The sequence below is a fragment of the Neopelma chrysocephalum genome, unplaced genomic scaffold, assembly GCF_003984885.1.
Source record: "Neopelma chrysocephalum unplaced genomic scaffold, ASM398488v2 Primary Assembly neopelma1_347, whole genome shotgun sequence".
NCBI lineage: Eukaryota > Metazoa > Chordata > Aves > Passeriformes > Pipridae > Neopelma > Neopelma chrysocephalum.
In genome coordinates, this window is record NW_020898011.1 from 5051388 (window position 1) to 5071680 (window position 20293).

Genomic DNA, 20293 nt, shown 5'->3' on the forward strand with positions numbered 1-20293 from the left:
GGGGCTGTCCCCCAGGCTGTGCCAGGTTTGCAGGTGTCACTGCAGGGAGAGCTGCAGGTGAGCTGGAGCTCAGAAACACAGAGCTCCCACTTCCTTTTCTCAACCACCCATCTGCCCTCACGGGTCTTACTTACGTAATAACTTCTTTCATATCTCATGTTAAGCAGAATGTTTGCAATGCAGGATAAATGTTCACACTGCTTAAATATGTGGAAAATATGCAGACCAATGTTAGGAGCATTAAATGCTATAGAGAAATAATAATTTAACTTACTTGGCAATTTCGTATTCTTTTGTGTGCCCCTCTGTGTCATAGAAAACTAGGTTTATGTCTCCTCTCGTTTTCTTTACACCAGACAATTTTATAAATACTTTTTGTCTCCAAGCTGCATAAATAAAAGCAAAAACAAATCTAGATTATCATTGCTATGAGAGACCTAAAAATGCTAGTATACCAGGAAGTTATTTTTTTCCTAACTGGAATTCATTCCTGTTAAGAAATGGAAGACTTTGTGAGCTTGAATTTTGATAACTAATGTAGCATTTTTTGTCAGAGATATTAGCAGTTGTTCATAGAAGCAACACAGGTACACGGCTGTAAATCACATCAAGGCAATGACTTTTCAAACAAGTGGACAACTGTAACAAACCTTCTCCACTCACCAGCAAAAGGTTCATCTGCTGCTGTATTCAAAAAATACTTTTGGTTTTCCCTTTTCAATTTATCAGGGAATCTGTCAGCATAGTGCCCCATCATTGGACATCCCTCGGGCGGACATGGGAAACAGTCTCCCTAGGGAAAAGAAGAGCATCAGTTAATGAGTCTTTTTTCATCCTAGCTCTGATGAAATTAAGGCTCGAGATGCTGTTCTGATCTTGCAAAGCTGTGGCAGTGCTGGATATCGTCACAACTTACCACCAAAACCTGATAAACTTGTTTTAGATAATGGCTCCTGCACCCAGGAGGGTGTAGAATGAGCAGGTTTGATATCTGTGTATGATAATGGTCTGAAACTCATTAGTTCAAATATTTTTCAGTTAGATTCTGGTTCAAAATATAAGCCAATTTTACCCTCCTAGTGGAAGAGAACTTGCCCACATTCACATTGCAATATCACATGGGAGAAAATAAATGGAGCATCATTCATAAGTGCACTAATTTAGGTGCTCTAATCTGTGTCCAATGTAAGTTAGAGGACAGTCGAGGATTCTGGAGGCTCCAAATGTCTCCTCTTCCAGCCAGGAATCCGTAAGATAGATATATCTAATCTATGTGCCCTTTGCATAAAAGTTTGGGGCGATAATTACGTGGGGTTTAATTTTTTTCCCACTTTTTTGGTGATATCATCTATGCTTCAGGATTCATTTTCCAGAGTGGAATAGTTGATGGGAATTACTGTGTGCTGTGCTTCCTCCTACCCAACCACACCATGGGACCACAGCCACCAGCATCTAAGTGCTACCTGCCCCAGAGTCCTGGATGATTTTCTTTACTCCTCACACAGGCCTGGGCTGATGTACTTACTTCCTGAAAGGATTTGTACGTTTCACAGGGATATCCAAGGTATCCAGTGGGATAGAGGATGCTTTCAAAATAATACTCGTGGCTGCGTGAGTGATGGCACCCCCCAAGCACTGTAGCATCTGTTGGAAGAAAGTTTATGATCACCAGTGAGACAACCTCTTGTTACCTATATGAGAGTTGCACTCGTCTCACCATGGAAACAGCTGAGACACAGAATGGAACAACAGCGTGGCCTGGTATTAATTCTCTTGTCTGAATTTGCACATTTCTACTTGTAGAAGAATTACTGTTTTGTCTGTGTTTTATCTGGAGAACTGTGTGTCATTACCTCAAGATTTCAAGGGAGCTATGTTGGTCTGCCATGATGTAACAATCTCTTTTAAGAAGACACTCACACATATACATATATACATATATTTGAGATGTCACAGCGAGATGATTACATTTTTAAAGGCTTCATAGAGCATGGAGAATCCAGCAGCCTTCTGCCAACCTGTCCAAAGCCTCTGAAAACAGAGAAGTCTCAGGGAGAGAGCTGAGACATGTACAGTCCCTGGAAATGCTGAGTGCTCTTGCCTAATTCATGCCTTATAAGTGCTGGATGCTCTTTACAGCATCTGCAAGATGCTGCAAGAAACCAGAGGTGGTGGTGTCATGCTGCTGATTTGGTCACAAAACTGGCCTATCTCAGCCTGGAAAACCTCCTGCCGGGGTTGTTGGACCTGCCCACTCCCTGTCTCCTGCTTTTTGGGTCCTACATCTAATTTCAAATTACAGAAGCAAACCTCAGGCATGAATGATACCTCCTTTCCCTACAGCATTCTTTGTGGAGCACTGTTCTGTTCCAGCCTTTATTTCTTATTTCCTTTTTAACTTAGAAGTGAATAGGCAAAAAGCAATTTCGTTTTGCTGTTTTCTCCCAAACAGGCAGTTATTTTCACAGTTCATGTTTCAGAATTGAGCAAAAATAAAGTAGTATGCATGTTGGAAATGTACGTTTACCTGCAATGATAGCTTCAAAATCACTTTGCTTCATCTCTAGAATTAAATCATTGCATCCAGGCATCACAGTTCCTCCATTTGGGTAAAAGTCCAGGTGCCCAGTGGTGTTATACATTCCAAGCCCTGAGATGTGCATGTGATGATGTCAGTGTCTCGCTGACATGCCCATCCCTGCAGGTACTTACTTGCACATGAACACTTACCTGCAGCAGGAAAGTGAGCAGCATTACTGTGAATAACATCAACAAAGTTTGCATCTGAAGGATCCAGCCTCACCTCAGGAGGAGTGCCTTCAAAATAGGGCCCAGCTGGGTCTAAACCTAAAAACCCACAACATTTATTAGTTGAGGGAGGGAGAGAAGCGTTGCACATGTTAATATGTCTTTTGCCCACTTATGACATCAGGTGTTCAGTATTGTACAGGGCATGTTCAGTAATAATGTGAATTACAAGCTAAACTGTAAAAAATATGCAGCAGTGTGCTTCTGTGAGCCTTTTTGAAAACCTATTCCAGCAGGAGTAAATTTTTTTTTTCAGTTCATTATATAAGGGCATATTATCACTATGAAGGAGGCATTTCATTACCTGTGGGCTTATTACTTTCCTGTAAAGCTTTACAAACAAGTATAACTAAGGATCCTTGCTGCTTTGTCTTTGTGTGGGGCTTGATGTAACACAGTGAATGATGGTAATGTTACAAACTTGTTAGCTATGTTTGTCCTTCCACTAAAGTCTTCCTCTAAAGAGTTCTTAACCTAAATAGAGAGAGAAGATGTAATAATTTTCCTTGTTTCTAAGAGGCATAAAGTTTGAATACTGTTATGACAGGTAGCTCCAGCACTAGCAATAATTTAATTCCAGTCTATAGACCAGTGTGTTGCAAGTTTCTTCCCCTTAGACATGTGCTGTTGGCTCTATCTCGGTGAACAGCCTACCTGTTATCCGTCTGATGCCTCGGATCCTTCTTCCCGCTTCTCCTGCAGTATGTGCTCCCAGACTGTGGCCAATTAAATGGATTTCATAAGGGGAGTATCCGAACATTTTCTGATCATTAAAGTGGTGGTGGTGGGAGATAAGAACACAGGCTTTGAATAACAAGCAAAGAGCGTGTCTGACATTATGGGCCTCTGGCAACATCTAGAACGACTTTCTGCATAGCAAACAGGGTGTGAGCCCCTTGAGTTAATTATTGTTTAAATTACACTAAGAATTGATAGAAACATGATCCAATTTGGAACTTCAAATGCATAGTGATGCAGGATTCACTGCTGTAGTGTTGGCATATGCTTCCCGTATTCCACTACCCTTGCTGACAAAATATGAACCTTACTTGGATCAATGCCTAATGTCATCTTCCATAACAGTGATCTTATTTTTTTCTTTATATACTCTATTATGAAGCTATTTTTTATCGCATATCTATTTTCCACATGTCTACTTAGAATATGTGATCATATCACTGAATAATAGTTTCATTGACAAGCTCAGGTGGGGTGACATTCTTCTTTTTGCCAAGTGTCACCTGTACAAGACCTGCACTGCTGAGATATTACACGTGTTTTGAAGGTCAAAAAGGAGATTAATCAGTCTGTAGGCTGTACAAAGGGGACAGATTTCATTCAGGGATTTGATGCATTTTGTAACTACCAAACCCAATAAGTTTGCTAATTGCTTGAGGCTTTTAATTAAGTTTTGTTTTGTACTGTGTGAACCAAAATAAAAGTAGATCAGTAGTATTGGCCCGTCTACCTTTATTGTTAGATGGCAGATTCCCCTGAATACATTTTACTGCAGTGCTTCCATTTCCAATGCAGTTTAACCTTTCCTGCAGTCAAACTCTAAAAGTTTGTAAATCAGGGAAAACAAAAGAAAGTCTAAGCATCACATATGCATTTTTGTAAAGGAAGAAAGGGAGGCCTAGACTGCAAATGGTGCAGCAATAGAGATAGTATATGAGAAACTGAATCCATCTTCAAATGACCTGGGATTTACACATAAAGATCCAGGAGCAAATGTTTGAGGCTAGGTATGAGTTTCCTAGGTAGGAACAGTTGATTGTACCCCAGCAGAATCTAGAAAAGTGGTCTTTGATTGTCAGGTGCTGCAATTTTGGCACTTTGCTTTGTGGGCTCTGAATTATCTCTCGCAGCACTTTAAAATGAGCACCTCCTGACCAGGATCAATCCATGGCCATGCAGGATTCTGATTTTCAGCTGCTCCAAGTACTCATGAGTCTTTCTGAAGTCAGTGGGAAATGCTGATACACAAATTTTGCTAGTGAGCAGTTCTGTGCTCTGTTTATAAATGTGAACAGCTGCCTTCAGGAACATGAAGTTCAAAACTAGAAGACAACTGGACAGTTTATTGTGCCTGTAGACTGCAAATATGGCCCTATCAAGTGATGCAGCTCCTGCTCATTTTGGTGGTGTAAACTGAGATCTTAATGTACTTCTAGCACATGTGTTTAATGCTTGCAAAACTCTTATAAGCACTGAACCTGCCTCCTTTCCACGGAATGCCTTCTTGCCTGTATCATCGTATGGAAATGTTGCCACCTACTGGTCTTTAATTAGTTGGCACATCTTCTCAACCACATTAGCTTAATTTGCGTCTTTTGTGGCTGCGAGAAGTCCTTACAGGCTGATAATTAGTGTAATTAGCTGGATCTCTGCTGCATGCGCTGTGCAGCTCTGCCTGACCGTACTGGACAAGGTTCAAACCCAAAGCAGCAGTGTCATAACCCCCCTATATCCACTGAGGAATTGCAGGAGGTGAAGCGGGGTCTTTTACCTGTAAAGTTGTTACGAAATAAGCAACCTCAGCCCCAAGCACGCGGATGTTGTTCACTGCACTGACGTAGGTGCCTTTTGCACCTTCTTTCCAATCCACAGCAATGCAATTGATGTTTGCCACTTCCAGTAACAGCTGATGGGGGAACACACAAAGCAAAGTATTTAAGGAAACAAGTAATAATCAGAGATTCAACTTAAATCAGAAAAAACATTAAAAGGTAACATAATAGGGAAATATCTCATTCTCTACAAAATGGGACTATCACTGTAGCCCACACCACAGTGAAACACACATCTTCTTACTAGACAGAATATATTATTCCAAAAAGTATCAATTATGAAAACTGTAATAAAAATATTTTACTTTATATAACGTTTTTATGCATATTTGAAACAATTTGGAAAAGCCATACAACTGCACAGTTTTTTCTATGTGCAGTATGTGACTTTCTTTGAGGGATGTTAGTAGCTTAACTGAATTGTGTAGGAAGTAGACTTATTTATTAAATGCCTTTAAAACTGAGAAAGTCATGTCAGACTGAAAAGACATGGAGTGGAGCAGAAAGGTTCTATTTCAGCAAAGAAAGCTAATGCATTGGTCACTTCAGTACTGGGCATGGCCTTGCAGACATCAGTGATTTTTCCAGTCTGCAGTTATAGTTTTCTGTAACTAAAGCTCACTTAAGGCTGAGATAGAACAAGGAGTGGAAACAGAAATTAATTCATGTAAAACAGCTAAAGGTGAATGACAAGGAAAACAAAAGCTTGAAACCATAGTGCATCCTGGACTCTCTCCTTTCCTGTGGGGACCATAAGTTTGTAGTGTGGAGAGGCAGAAAGAAATGCTGTTTCTTTTCAACTGAGAAAAAAATTGGAAATTTAATATTCTAGATTAAAAGTTTTCATAGATTTATGAACAAAAGTAATGCTGCAGATCTGTGACTTAATATTCACTGGTGTCTTTTTCTAGCTTGTCCTTTTCCCTGCTGTTACGGAGGAAGAAGCAACCAGAAGAGATCTTGCTTATCTACCAGAGCCAAGGTAACTCTGCTGGTTTTGTGAGAGCTTCCATATTTCATGTTTGAAATATTTTTTTCACTGAACTCTGTAATCAAACAAAAAGCAAAGAGTTTGGTGGTGGTGCTTTTATTGTGGTTGGTTGGTTGGTTGGTTGAGTTTTTGTTTGTTTTAAAAACTGAATAGTGGTGAACCAGAATAGTGACTGAAACTTGAGCTTACAACTCCTGAAGGCCTTTTGACTGAAGGATGGTTCAGTAGCTGTTAATGGGAGTGGCAGTGTCTAATCCAATATTCTGACATGGCTGTAGAGGCTGGAGACACCTGTGTTCAGTTTATTGCTTTGATCTGATCTGTAGGGTTTGGGAATGGAAACTCTCTAGAGAAACAGCATCTCAGAGATGACCAAGAAGCCTTGGCTTTGCTTTATCTTCCTGAGTGGGAACATTTTGGTTTTTGTGAAATTTAATTCTTGGTTCGTATCTTCTACCACCCAATGAACTGCAAAATGGAAGGTGAATGTTATTGCCTAAAGGATAGTGACAAAGCTACTAGTGCTGATGGACATCAGAGGGTACTCTCTCATACCAAGCACATTTCTACCACCCAGCCTGTTTTTCCAGTGCTGCCAAATCCATGAATGATGAAGGAGGTTTTCCTATGTGAAGAAAAATGTGAGTTCTGGATGGTTGAGCAGTTTATCGCCGAGATCACCTGTATGTTTAAAAAAAAATAAAATTATCTATTCATATTTTCAAACATTTAAAAAAGTCAGTCTGCAGGACTAAATGAACTCCTTTGAATGGACAAAGGTCTGTGATTTTTGGAACTCAGGGACCCCTTTATCCCTCTTTTCTTAATTCCACTATGGTTTCCAAAGGGTTGTTCCATGTGGTTTCTGCTGCTCCTATCTGCTTAACACAGGAAGATCCCCCGTTAGTGGAATATGAAGCAAACTAAAAGGGCCACAGTGTCAGTGGTGTCTGTTGGCCTGACTTGGGCGAGTTCCTCCAGGGTGCAGCCCACTAGCTCCACAATTCCTGCTTCAGCTTGTCCTTTTACTGACCTGACCTTTGGCTTCAATGTGCTGCTTTGCATCCAAGCAGCAGCCTGTTTTGTCATTACCTACTCCAGAAAGGCTGGAAGAATTTCATGCAAGAATTGCATGCAGTAGGGCTGAAACTGGTCTTCACACATTGCTGCGAGCTACTTAGTTATATATTTTTCTTTGAGAATGATATCTGACTATCTGTATTGTTTTCAAACAAATACAGAGGCTGTGATGTGAGCTCAGAGAGTTTGGGTGTGGATGGGCTGTGCCCTAGATCATAGATACACTTAAGTTTAATGTCTGGGAATAGTGCAAGAAGTATTTTGGTTTATGTTATCAGCAACAGAACTGCTGAGTAATTTGCTGAGTGTATCTCGTGTGCTCACACGTCCCTGCTCTGCAGATTGTAGAACTTTGTTACAGGTTCTCATCCGTGGAGCATTAGATTCTCAGTGTGGCAACCAGGGTTGCTGTAAGCAATGATGTCTGCAAGGGCAGTGGTGGCATCACAGCTCGTAGTGGAACGTAGTTCAGAGGAATGCCAAGCGTCCCTGTACTGCTCAGGGGACACGAGGTTTGGGGGTCTGAAAGGAATTTAGCAGCTTCATAAGCTTTTACTGAAGCCACGTGATCCCAGCTCCTGATCTTCCAGGTTCCTCCACATTGCTCTGCTCAGTATTTCAGGGCATAAGCAACTTGAGTAATTCTTCTTTTAGAGTGCAGAGAGACAGGTGAGAATGTAAAATCACTCCAATTTCAAGGTGGAATGTGGGTTTGGAAACTTCATAAAATCAGTCACCTTCAGACTTTTATTTTTAAAAGTCACAGTATCTTCTAACTCAGCTCCCCTTTAAGTCAGCAGTATTTGCTCTCCCATCTGATACTCAGAAGGCTATTTATTTGAAGGAGGTTGCATTGTTGCTCAGAGACCTAAATATATGCAGAAGGTTGTCTGCCATAACCTAGAACCTTTGTGCAGGAAAATACCAGGAAACTTTTTGTGTCCTGCAGATCATTCATAATGAATGTCCTACACTCATTCTTTTTTTTTTTTTTTTTACTTTACCCCAAAGTACATTCATTACTGCACCTTCAAACTGCCTTCTTATTTTGACTTGTTTGCCTATGGTGACTGACATAGATTTGGTAACAAGTTAACATTTCTAGGTTTAGTCAGTTTTTTATGTTAAAAATAAATGTCACCTGTGAGTTATTTCCTGTTTCTCTGGTGTAGAGAGTGAAGCTGATGTTCATATGTTCTGGAGAATCAGGCAAACCTGTCAGAAGTCTCCCTGGTACCCCAGACCAGGGTGGGTCATCTGTAAAACACCCAAGCCTGGGGTAGCAAACTTCTTTACCTAGAGAAGAAGAAATAACTTGTTTGTACGTCCGATTCCCTTATGCTTGGTGATGTATTTGGGACTACAACAGTCTGAAGAGCAGAAAACTAAATATTTAATTTTATGTTAAATTTTGAAACTCATTTCTTGAAGTTCATTCTTGTTTCCTTCATGCATTTTGCCCAAAACTGGTAACGTAAGGGGAGCAAAATAATTTGAGAATAAACCAAGTAAAGACCTACACAGAGTTTTGACACCATTTCCTAGGCTTGTAAAGTATTGGTTCAGTTTCTTTTTAAAAACAGACTTTTAAGAAATGCTCATTGGAATTGCTTCTGCATGGTTTCTACTCCAAAGCATTGTGTGTCTGCTCATAGGAATGAAGCATATCTACCCAGTAACCTTGTACTGTGAATGATATGAACATTTCCTTTAAGATAGTAGGTTTTTTTCTAGATCAAATGGGTCTCATGCTCACTTATCCTTAACTTTTATGTTTTAGTACAGTTGTGCTAAACACCCTGTTGCTGATCAGTTCTTTGTACATGACAGTAATGTAAAGAGCTCATGCATTGGCTTGATAGGACACGTGACACTGAATTTCTCTGTGGATTTTCAGCACAGAGTTATGTCTGTTGTGTTCTTAATAATAACTTGTAAACAAAGCAGAGCCTTTTAGCATTAGTTCTATGCACAGTAATAGACGTTGTCATACAATGACCCACAAATCATACTACAATTTCAGTGTAAAGGAAAATAACAGTCATCATATCCTATATATCATTTCATATGAATTCACTTTCTAGTGGTAGTTTTTAAAGGTATAATGTCTCACCTGCTACTGTGCCAAGGAGATAAAATGCAATAATCCACATTCCAACCACCTAAAGCAAATTGAATACACAGGTTAAGCATTTTGCTTTGAGTGATTTGTCCTTTTAAAGGGAGTATAATACAAAGAGAAATGCAAAGACCTGCACCTGAAGAGGAATAACCTCACACGCTGGTCTCTACACAGTGGGAACCCATCAGCCAGAAAGAGGCCTGAGACTCCTGGTGGGCACCAACTGACCACAAGCCAGCAACATGCCCAACACCCTTTACTGTCCTGGGCTGCTTTAGGAGGAGTGTTGCCAGCAGGATGTGGGAAGCGATCCTTCCCCACCACTCAGTTTTGCCATTCATTGTATTTCTGGCACAGACAATACTACATGCAGATTGCTGAGGGAATTAACCAGAATCCAAGGTCCTGATTTCTTTCCAGCTGTGAAGAGACAGGTGAGAGGTGTGGTACAACACAGACAGGGATACCTGTAACTTGTTCAAGTCTGCACACTTGCCAGCTTAGGCTCCTCACTGTAAGAAAGACATTGAGGTGCTGGAGAGATTCCAGAGAAGAGAACAAAGCTGGGGAGGGGGCTGGAGCACAAGTCCCGTGAGGAGCAGCTGAGGGAGCTGGGGTTGTTTAGCCTGAAGAAAAGGAGGCTCAGGGGGCACCTTATAACTCCATACAACTACCTGAAAGGAGGTTGTAGCCACGTGGGGGTCAGGCTCTTCTCCCATGCAACCAGAGACAGGACAAGGTGAAATGGCCTCAAATTGTACCGGGGAGGTTTAGATGGGATATTGGGGGAAATTTCTTTACAGAAAGGGCTGTCAATGGGAACAGGCTGCCCAGAGAAGTGGTGAAGTCACCATCCCTGCAGCGCTTTGAAAGATGTGTAGATGTGGCGCTTAGGGACATGGTTTAGTGGTGGACTTGGCAGTGTTAGGTTAAGGGTTGAACTTAACAATCTTAAAGGTTTTTTTCATCCGAAACAATGATATGATTCTATCTTCAAGCTCTTTGGGCTGCTTTTAGCCAGGGCTCTTTTTATTTATGCACTTTCATATCCCTGACTTTCTACAGATTCCTTTCCTCTACACTCCTTTATTTGTCTTTTCCAGGGCAGGAGTTCCATTTATTTCACCTTTCTCCCCTCCCATTTTCCTCATTCACTGTTCTCAAATTCGTCTTCTTCTAGGTGTTTCCTAAGGCATCTTCCTCCCATTTTCAACATACCTGTTTTATTTTAAACCAAAAATTTGAGCTGTCACTCCTGGCCACTGGGATAGCTCATTAGAAATATTAAGAAAAAATGGTAAATGTAGTAGTTATAATCTTGCTGTGTGGGCAACACTCTCCAAGGGATATTTCTACAGATAGGAGAAAGCTAGAAAAACAGTGCTCCAAAGCTCCTTGACACTACAAAATGCTCTTGGGAACAAAGGAGAAACAATTCAGAATTTTACAGAATTTGTCCCTGAAGCTTCTGTGACAAATGTCAAACAGGAGGTATATGTGATCCACCTGTGTACTTGTTTTTGGTGGAAGTTGGATTACTTGGCTGTAAGACATGGTTTCCTAACAAAGCCAAATGGGATAGGTCAGAGAGTGTGTATCAGCACTCTCTAAAAAACTCTGAAGTCTCTATTTGGTAATAGCTTGGTTTTGTATTAGGGCAGAGAAGAGAGGGTAAATATCAAAGCAACGAGCTGGAGGTGCAGAGTGCCGAGCTGAGAGGAATTATGAAATTTCCTTGGAAATACAATTCTGATCCCAATTCTAATTTATCCTTTGATGTAGTTAACAGAAAAAAGCAATCTGCTCAAGGAGAGTGGAAATCAGAGAGGAGGTCTGGCAGTAAGAATAGGAGAGAAAAGGATCAGGAGTTATTTGAAGCTGCTGGTGAAGGACAAGAACAGAGAACTGTTCGCCAAAAAGAGCAGCTCCCTTCAGCTGGAATATCTGTCAAGCACTCCCCATCACCATGCTGAGAACCCAATGACAGGAAAATCCCAGATGATGCAGCACATCAAAGGAATTGCAGAGCTCAGGAGCATTTGTTTCTATTTAATGGACAGCCCTCCTACCCAGGAGGTGTATAGTCCATGCTGGGAACACTACTGCAGGAAGGATAGTATAATTCCTTTTCTGACCTAAAATCTAAAATGCAAGTAATGATTTTAGAAAATGTGGGAGATTGTTGACAAATAAAGGTGATCCATAGTTTCTTTCAGAGGATCTTCCTTTGAAGGCAGAAAATTGAAATGGACACATAGCTAGGTTAGTAAAAGAAGAAGCAGAAATGTTATTATTAATGTATATAATTTGGATAGAAGACAATTTTTTAGTGGGAAGCCTTTTTATATTGATCTATGATAATGACAAAAAGATTGTAAAGAGGTTAAAAAATTATGTCTTTGTAAAAAGAGTTCAAGCAGCACACAACCTGAAAATTCTTTAACTGGGCATTGAAGAGGCGTAGTGCTGAACAAGAGGAACTGGAATTACTTGTTTGGGAATGTGATCTCAGCCTAGGCAGTAGTGCTGGCAAGAGGCTGCTGAACACTTAACTCAGTTAATATACTCAATGGACAGAAGACATGCACTTCTGAAGCAAAACCAGCACTAAATATTTCTAAATTGCTTTTCAGTTCAGGAAAAAAATTTGCAAATATTGATAGACTAACATCCTATTGTATGAAAGTTACACTGGAGCAGTGGTTGTCCTTCACAGTAGGCCTTCAAGTCACCTTCAGGACACTGTTGCTCAATCTGTGATTCATGAGCCACTTGTAGATGGTTTGTGAGATATGAGAAAGTCTCTGACTGTTGACTGTCAACAGTGTACTTTTAAGTCCCACACATGTACCCACACACCTTCCTTAGGACATGCACACAAGCAGACACACGGAGTCTATTAAAGAGAAACAAGCCCAAATCGCAGGAGTTTTCATAATCAGTATTTTAACCTAATAATTTCACTGCAGGAAATAGGGTTTTTAAAAATTTTAAACAAAATTCGTTATTATCAAATTGCTAAGAATTTTACTCACCATTCTCTTATAACGCTTGTTATTTCTTTCTCTGATGAGCAGTACCAGGATACAAAATGGCCACTGTTTTCTTTAATGAAAATTGGGTAGCTGTATGCTGAAAAAAATAATAGAAAAGAGATTAAAAACCTGTAGGTAACTTGGTAAAGTGGAAGAAACTGGAAGACAACAAGAGGACAAAAAAGGGCAATATTGATAACTGAGAATTATTGGCTAGGAGTCACACAAGTTTCATAAGGAAAATGTCCATGCCAACATGTACACTCGTGGCCATTAGAATTAAGTTATGAATTAAGTATAAATATTTCATGCATGGAAGAATTAAAAAGATGAAATTTTTTTTGTCTCTTGTTGCCAAAACCAGCTGATATTCACACCAGAGAAAAAGAAATATCACACAAGAGAAAAAGAATCATGGTGATACTCTGTCCAGACAATAATTCTAGATCTGCTGTAGAACAGCTGCTGAAACTAAATATTCTAAAATCATTGACTTCAGTAACTCATAGCTGAGATCCTTAAAAAAATAAAAGGCTATCAAAAGAAAGTATTGACAATTTTTTTCTAAGATTTGTAAAAAAATTCCAGATACGTGATTTTAAGAAAACTAACATAATAACAGGTTAAAAAAAAGTAGGATGAATGACCTGAAGAATTGCAGACCTGAGGAGTTTCAGTCCAGTGTCAGCCTGAGGCAGAAAAATGAAACCCTCCACAAGATACTCAGTCATTAGAGAAAAATTGTGAAAACCTGTTAAAAGATTAGGTTGTGTAATTGAATTCAGGTACATGACCCGACAAACTAACTGACAGTCTTATAAGAACAACATTTGCACGATACTGGGATTCTAAAAAGATCTCCTCTGTCACTTGATATTTTGATTAAGAAAGTCAAATTATATGCATGTGGTACTACAACAGTTAAGTAGATTAAAATTAGATGCATGGATTAAGTAGATTAAAAATTGAGTAATTGTTGCATTTCAGGATACAGTTGAAAGAACCAGACAGCTGCTCCTGGATTTGCAAATACAGTTCTTGCTACTGTGCACCATCATATCATATCAATCATATCATATCATTTCATCATATAATATCATACCATATATCATATCATATCACTAATGATCAAGCTATGATCATGATTTTTAGCTTTTTAACTTAATTTTTTTCCCCTATATTTAGTCACTGCTCATGCTGGCTCATCAGCAATCAAGATTTTAGAAAAGGAATCAATTCCTTGCAGTGGCATTACACTGCATGGCAACTTTCAGCACTGGTATTGCTGGACACGAGCTCATACTGAAAAAATACTGACATCCTGATTAAGAGATAGTAAAAAAAAGTACAGGTTATGAGTGTTGGATTAATTTTTGTTGGTGGTGAAAATAAATGCTGTCACGCTGCATATCATACCTGGTTTACAGAGGTGAACATTTGAGGAAGCTATAACTGAAAAGGCCTTTGAAGTCTTGCTAATGTATTACTAGTGACTTTTGAAGCACCAGGGAACTTGTTAGTCTTTGTTTCCACACATACAGTTGGGAGGATACTATTTTCAGTATACACATTGCACTCAATACACAGATAGAGCTATTTTTTAGAGAGCACAGATGTTTCATTGGTGCTGCGTGCACATTTCAACAGGCATATTGGAAAAACAGAGAAGACTAAAACAAAGTCTTCTTGGATCATCGTGAGAATAGCAAAGAAGTGAAAAGAGGACTTTTTAGTTTAGGGTTGCAAGGGCTCAGAGTGTAAATGGTTTTTCCCCAGCCATACAACCTGAGACCACAAGAGGAGCTGTGATACTTAGCCAAGCAGCAGTGGTGGAATAAGAAGTAACCATGGAAAAAGGAAATCCAGCATTGTCCTGAAATAGCCACACAGCTGGAGGCACAGGGCAAAAACATAGTTGGTTTTAATGTGGAGTTTTATCTAATTTCCCGTGACAGTGAGAAGTGGCATGGACGAGGGAGAGGACAGTGCCTTCCACTTCCTTGGCCTGTGTTTCAAGGAGGCCAAACGGGCAGTTACTGTCTCACCTCCCCAGTCTGTGCTGAGGTAGGAAACAGTCTTTGCTGATATCATGCAGTGCAAAGCAAGCAGCACCCGAGCAGGAACGGCCCCTTCAGCAGCACCCATCTGCAGTGCTGCCTCACTTCCATCTGTTAACAAGGCTAAGCATGGCATCTGCTGGCCCTTCAATCTTATGCTGTCTTCCCAATTTTCAGGTCTGCTTTTCCCCCTTCAGTACTGAAGTTCAAGTTTGTTACCTTCTGCCAGGTCTTTTTGATTTATTAGTTTTTTTCAAGTTTTTCTTGCCTTACCACTCCAATTTTACTTCCTCTATTTCCTGCACGGGCACTGTCTTTAAACAGAGAACATTTTTGCAGTTCTATCTTTCCACTCTTTTATTTTAGCCTTTTAAATTTTTCAGTAGTTTGGCTCAGAGCTCAGTTAAAAGTGTGAAGGAAACACAAGGGAGAAGAACCCATGCAGAATGTACCATACAAGCCTAGAGTACAGAAGTTGCAGGTTAAATTTCCTGTTTTCTCAGCAAATTCTTGCAAGGCTTTGAGCCTGAGCATTTAGAGAATGCTTGCTAATTGCACACCCTAGTATTGAACATCACTCAAAATGGTAAAAGAAACTAAGGGAAAAAAATTTACAGTAGTATCTTTAGGCTTCATTAAGGAGATCATGTACATATTTACTCATATGCAAATACCTGAGAGTAAAATATGATTTTGGGAGCTGTTTTATTTGAATGTAATTTTGTTGTTCAGCTTGTTCTGTAGATGTATACAAAGAATCCCATCTGTCCGAGGCACAGCCCCTGCTCAGTGGCTCAAGCACACTATTTGTCCAGACTGTCAAATACAGAAAACTGGTGTGCACAGTACTGAGCAAAATGCTGGTGATATGCTGGACTAATTCAGGTAGCAGAATAATTGGCATTGTTAAAAGACCTAAATTAACCTCCAGCTCCTCCCCACAGTAAGGTCCTGATTCTGGATGAAGGCTCTTTTGCTCTGCTTCAATACAAATGAGAATAAATAAGTAAAAGAGCATCTTGGCATTAGCCAGTTCTCCTTTCCTGCTTGCTCATCAGCTTGTAGGTAAAGTGAAGCTCTCCAGGAGGAAACTGGTCTTAACTGAATACAAATTTAACATTAGAGAAATCAATTTTGTAGCAGATCAAAGATGTTCAGAACCTTTTGTAGATTTCCTTCCTTCAAACCACTCAATACAAGGTAATACCTAAGGCAAGGCAGGGCTCACAAAGGTTGTCTGGTCTGGGTAGTAGATTTTTCTGAGCATCAATTGACCTCTTAAACCGAATCTGAAACTGTGGACTAGGGCATTGACCTGAATGACTCAGAATAGTGATGCAAATTATATTCTTGAGGCATTTAATGTGGGAAGCACTCCAATAAAAGGTTAGTAAGTATGTTGGAAGGTGCTGTAATATTTAGACTTTTAAGGTTTTTGGGTCAGTTTCTTAGAAATAATGAACAATTTAAAGAAATTGTAAGGTAATAAAATAGTAAGTCTTTGGCTTCCTACTGTTCAGTATTTGCTCATATTTCCTAAATAATAGGGTTCTCACCTTGACCTCATACTGGTATTCATACATTTAAATTTACATAGACAATTATGCTAATTTAATCCTAGTACAAGCATCATAAAAAACCAAAACAAACCAACAACAAACATGATTCAGTTTTGGGAAGTAGCTGTGCCAATTCTGAGTAACTAGGGAGCTTTCAGCTGACTTGGTAGCCACCACCTGGCCACTAGTCTGTCTTTCCAGGATGATCTCCACTGTTTGTCTTCATGATTAGGCTGCTTTTAAATTTAGTCAACTCCAAGACCAATTCCATTGGCCTTTTGCCATTTCTGAAGTGCAGACTAACCCTTGCCAATGACTAGTTCAAGTCTCTCTGTGTACGGTAGTCTAACAAAAAATGTGTTGTTTTCCATATACTTCCACATTACAGCTCCATAATTCTTCCCCATTTCCATCCTCCATTTAAATTTGCAGTGCTCCTAATAATGCTTAAATATGTAGCCTATTTTATCCTCCTTTTTCATTTTCTCTGTTATTTGTGCTCTCAAGCATTCTGCCTTAAAAATAAAAAAAGTCCGGATACCATCTGGAAATACTGTCATTTTGTTCTTCCTTTAAAAATATAGGGATATATTCAGGCTTAAATTACCTTAGCCCCACTGAATCCACCCCATTTTCCTAGCTGCGTTACATTACCATAGCCCAGAAATTCTCATCTCCTACTGGGACTTCCTGGAATTGAAAAGTTTTAAGCCTTGTAGCTGCTGCCAGGGTCTCTCTCCCCTCAGGATCACTCCGAGTGCTGCTGTTTGCTTTTTGCATGTTGACTCCAACCACACCATTCAGTCTGTGAGTTCTTGCAGTGCTCCAGCCCCAAGCAGCAGTTAGTACGGACTCTTGCCCCCAAACCCCACCAGTTTTTCAGCCACTTACCACTCTGAATTAAGGAAGGGTTGCTGCTTTGCAGGCTCCGTTCAGTCAGCTCCCTGTCAAATCCTGGTTGCTACTGGCCCTTTTCACTTGGAATCAGTCCCACGCCAAGAGGTGCAGACCTGCCCACATGGCCCCTAATTACAGGCTTGGTGTGGGTGAGTGAGAACCTTTGTAAGAACAATACCCTTGCTGCTGGATGAAACTGATATTACCTTTTCTTGGCCTTGGTCATATTGAATTCATCAAAATTTTCACCTCTTGAAGTTTTGTTAGTTTGAAGAAAAGCAAGACGAGTCCATTTGAGCCCTCAGAGGGGTTATCGTACGTAATATTCGTAACAGTCATGAAATGCTTTCCTGAGTTAACTTGTTATTGTAAGCTCATGTTACTGACCCACCTCTGCTGGGGAGTTCAGAATAGGAGCTTAATTTCTTCGCTCTGTGTCCCCCTCTAGAAGTCACAGCTATCTGTTTGATAGCTGTCTGATGTACGTGCCTTGTCAAAGCAAACCCTTGTACATTTTCATATGATAAACCTGCTTATTATTTTTTAAACTTCTTTTTATCACTTCTTTTGGAAAGACAGGAGTAAGGAAAAATAGTCTTACGACTTGGTGACAAGGTATATGAGCATTTAATAATAATAGCTTTTTCTAGTCTTTGTCTTCCCACTACCATTTTGACTAATCATAAGGCCATGTGGGATTCCCAGATGAGGTGTCTCTGTACCAAGCTCTCTTATCACCTGGTGTGCTCTGACTATAACTGACATATGCTGACAATATTGCCATCCACTTAGATGAGAGAAATCACAACCACTTTCATTCAGAACTGTTTCAGGAGAAGGGTAGGATAATGATAATCATGTCATTTATCTTTTCATGACTTGTCCATCATGTAAATCCCTGGTTCTCTTCTGTGCTCTGGAGGTTGTGAGTCACAGCAATGTCAGAACCCAGTTCTTTCAGTGTCTGGGCAAGACCTCAAGTCCCTACACTGCTATCTACAGGATGGGTGCTGCCACAATCACCTGTTCAGGCAACTGTACAGGAGTGACTGTCATCCTTATACAAGGAGTGATTCAAGTGCCTGAAGGCAGGAAGTAACTTGGCCCGAATCTATGGTTCACATAAGGACCCAATTTGTGGTCTTGAGATATGGGCATTGCCTGAAAGAAGATATAATTTCAGAAATAACACCTTGTTCTCGTTGGTAAAGTGGTATAAGACAGTGCCATATACAAAGACAGTCATTAGAAAGAATTCTCAGAGGAATGTGGAGGGAGCAGTGGCTGGTAAGGGACTGGATCTCATATTTAATTGCTGCTTATACAGAAGATATTATTTCAGATAAGACAGAACAGATCTAGCTAAAAAAAATTGTCAACACTCTAGTCTGTGTTCATTGACTGGAAGATGGAAATTTGGCAGCAGGTGTGGCACACGTATCTCCTCAGAACAATGTAGCTCATTAGACAAGTCTGGGGAGGAATGAGTTTGGGGAGCTAAGGAAGAGAGATAAGGAATGTAATGTGCCCACATGTGCCCCATTCGTCAAAATTCTGGCACGTGAGTTAAATGGAAAGCAGCCAGTGAAATTGGTGCCTCTATTTTTTATGAAATATCTTCAGAAACTGATGGACATCTTTGTGTGGCAGTCAGATCCTTTTGAAACATTTTTAGGGGACCAGGATTGATGGATACACTCAAATATTTTGCTGTTCTTTCCGCAGAGTTGGCGTTTGTGTGTGAGTGCTGAAACAGTGCCACTGAGTTTCAATGACAGTGTATTTCAGAGGGAATACACAGGGGTGCAGATTAAATTAATGTAGGCCAGCATGACAAGCCAGAGTTAATAGTAAAAATAATCTCTAACTTATGTTGTAAGGTTTTGATGTCTAGAGCCTTTTAGGAATGGTCAATTTTTCTGAGCCCATTTTCATGTCTTAAGAGGAACAATGGGTTTTTGTGAGCAGGAAGAAAAGTCTGGCTTTTGCAGTTTCCTCTGACAATATGCAAATGAACATATCCAGTGGTTTTAAAAGTGTCAGCCTGAGAATTATCAAGGACATAAACGCATTTTGGTAGTAGTGGCCTTCATATAGGTAGGAAAAAGGGATCAAAACAATCACTGAGAATCATGTTCTCCAAAGGAATCTCAGAAACTGTGTTTCAAGTGCAGCAATACATAAATTCCTGAGGCTTTCATAGAAAGACAAGTGTATAAAATTGTAAACCCAACATTTTTCTTTCTCAGTTCAATTTTAGATTGAAGATGGTTAATGAATTTCTTAGCTTGGGTGGAGGTCATCTGGAAGCAGCTTTGTGTATTCCATCCCCTAGAGAATTGTTAATATGTATAGACAAAGACCACCCAGCTCCTTGGAGGATCTTACCTGTAGTCTCTGAGTGGCAGAGCCATGAATAAAACACTTTCTCGGTATTTCTATTGTCTAATTCCAATGTGTTCTTTCTAGTCAGTGAAGAAATTTTATATTGAATAGAGACAAAACCAATTTGCTTTATGTATCCTTTCCCGTATCACACAACAGTAATAAAAGGAATATTTTGGAATTATAAATATTTATGATCTTCCATAATACATGCTGATTTAATTAAATCAGTCAAAGCAAGCAAAGATAATGTTAACTATTGGTTTGTGAGCTGGAGATTTATGGAGCAGATGATGAAAGTAACTAAAGGCAGAGAGGAGTCAGTAAGGACAGCCAGACTTTCTTTACAAGTAATGGGCAGAATTAAAGGGAAGAGGGTGAAGTTCATTATTCTGAATGCTTTACGTCCTATTAATGCTAGAATAATAAACTCATTTGAAAGAATCTGGTGAAATAAAAGGCACTAACTGTGGATTTGCCTTGGAAATTGAAAGGCAAATGCAAATCATGACTGTGTAGATGGATAAAAGCACGGCTCTGAGAAGCTCTGTACAGTCTAGGGCTCAGAACAAAGCTAGTAACCCAGGACTCTGGACATCTGCATTTGGCCCTGAGCTTTCCTGGTGTCACAAGAAAGGACAAAATGATGGGATGGATGGCAGACTGCCAGCCTGCACTGTCACACATTGCTCATGTTTCCGGTGTCGCAAGGCACTGCCCGGTGCAGCCCCGCGCTGGGAGGGGAGGGAGCTCTGCGTTCCTGCAGCACAGCCCCGTGGGCTGGCTTTG

General features: G+C 40.1%; 1 protein-coding gene across 1 annotated transcript in view; it reads right to left on the reverse strand.

Annotated features, from left to right (window-relative positions):
* LOC113978591 (pancreatic lipase-related protein 2-like) overlaps positions 1-17002 on the reverse strand; it is an 18598-nt gene extending 1596 nt beyond the window's left edge. The window contains exons 1-11 of the mRNA XM_027705652.1: positions 16877-17002; positions 9563-9611; positions 8591-8745; positions 6925-7050; positions 5318-5452; positions 3463-3571; positions 2731-2847; positions 2528-2650; positions 1526-1644; positions 664-793; positions 275-386 (exon numbers count right to left, since the gene is read on the reverse strand). Of these exons, the coding sequence (XP_027561453.1) occupies positions 275-386; positions 664-793; positions 1526-1644; positions 2528-2650; positions 2731-2847; positions 3463-3571; positions 5318-5452; positions 6925-7050; positions 8591-8745; positions 9563-9611; positions 16877-17002 (1301 nt within the window). The remainder of the gene's footprint in view (positions 1-274; positions 387-663; positions 794-1525; positions 1645-2527; positions 2651-2730; positions 2848-3462; positions 3572-5317; positions 5453-6924; positions 7051-8590; positions 8746-9562; positions 9612-16876) is intronic.
* Between the last annotated feature and the right edge of the window lie 3291 nt (positions 17003-20293).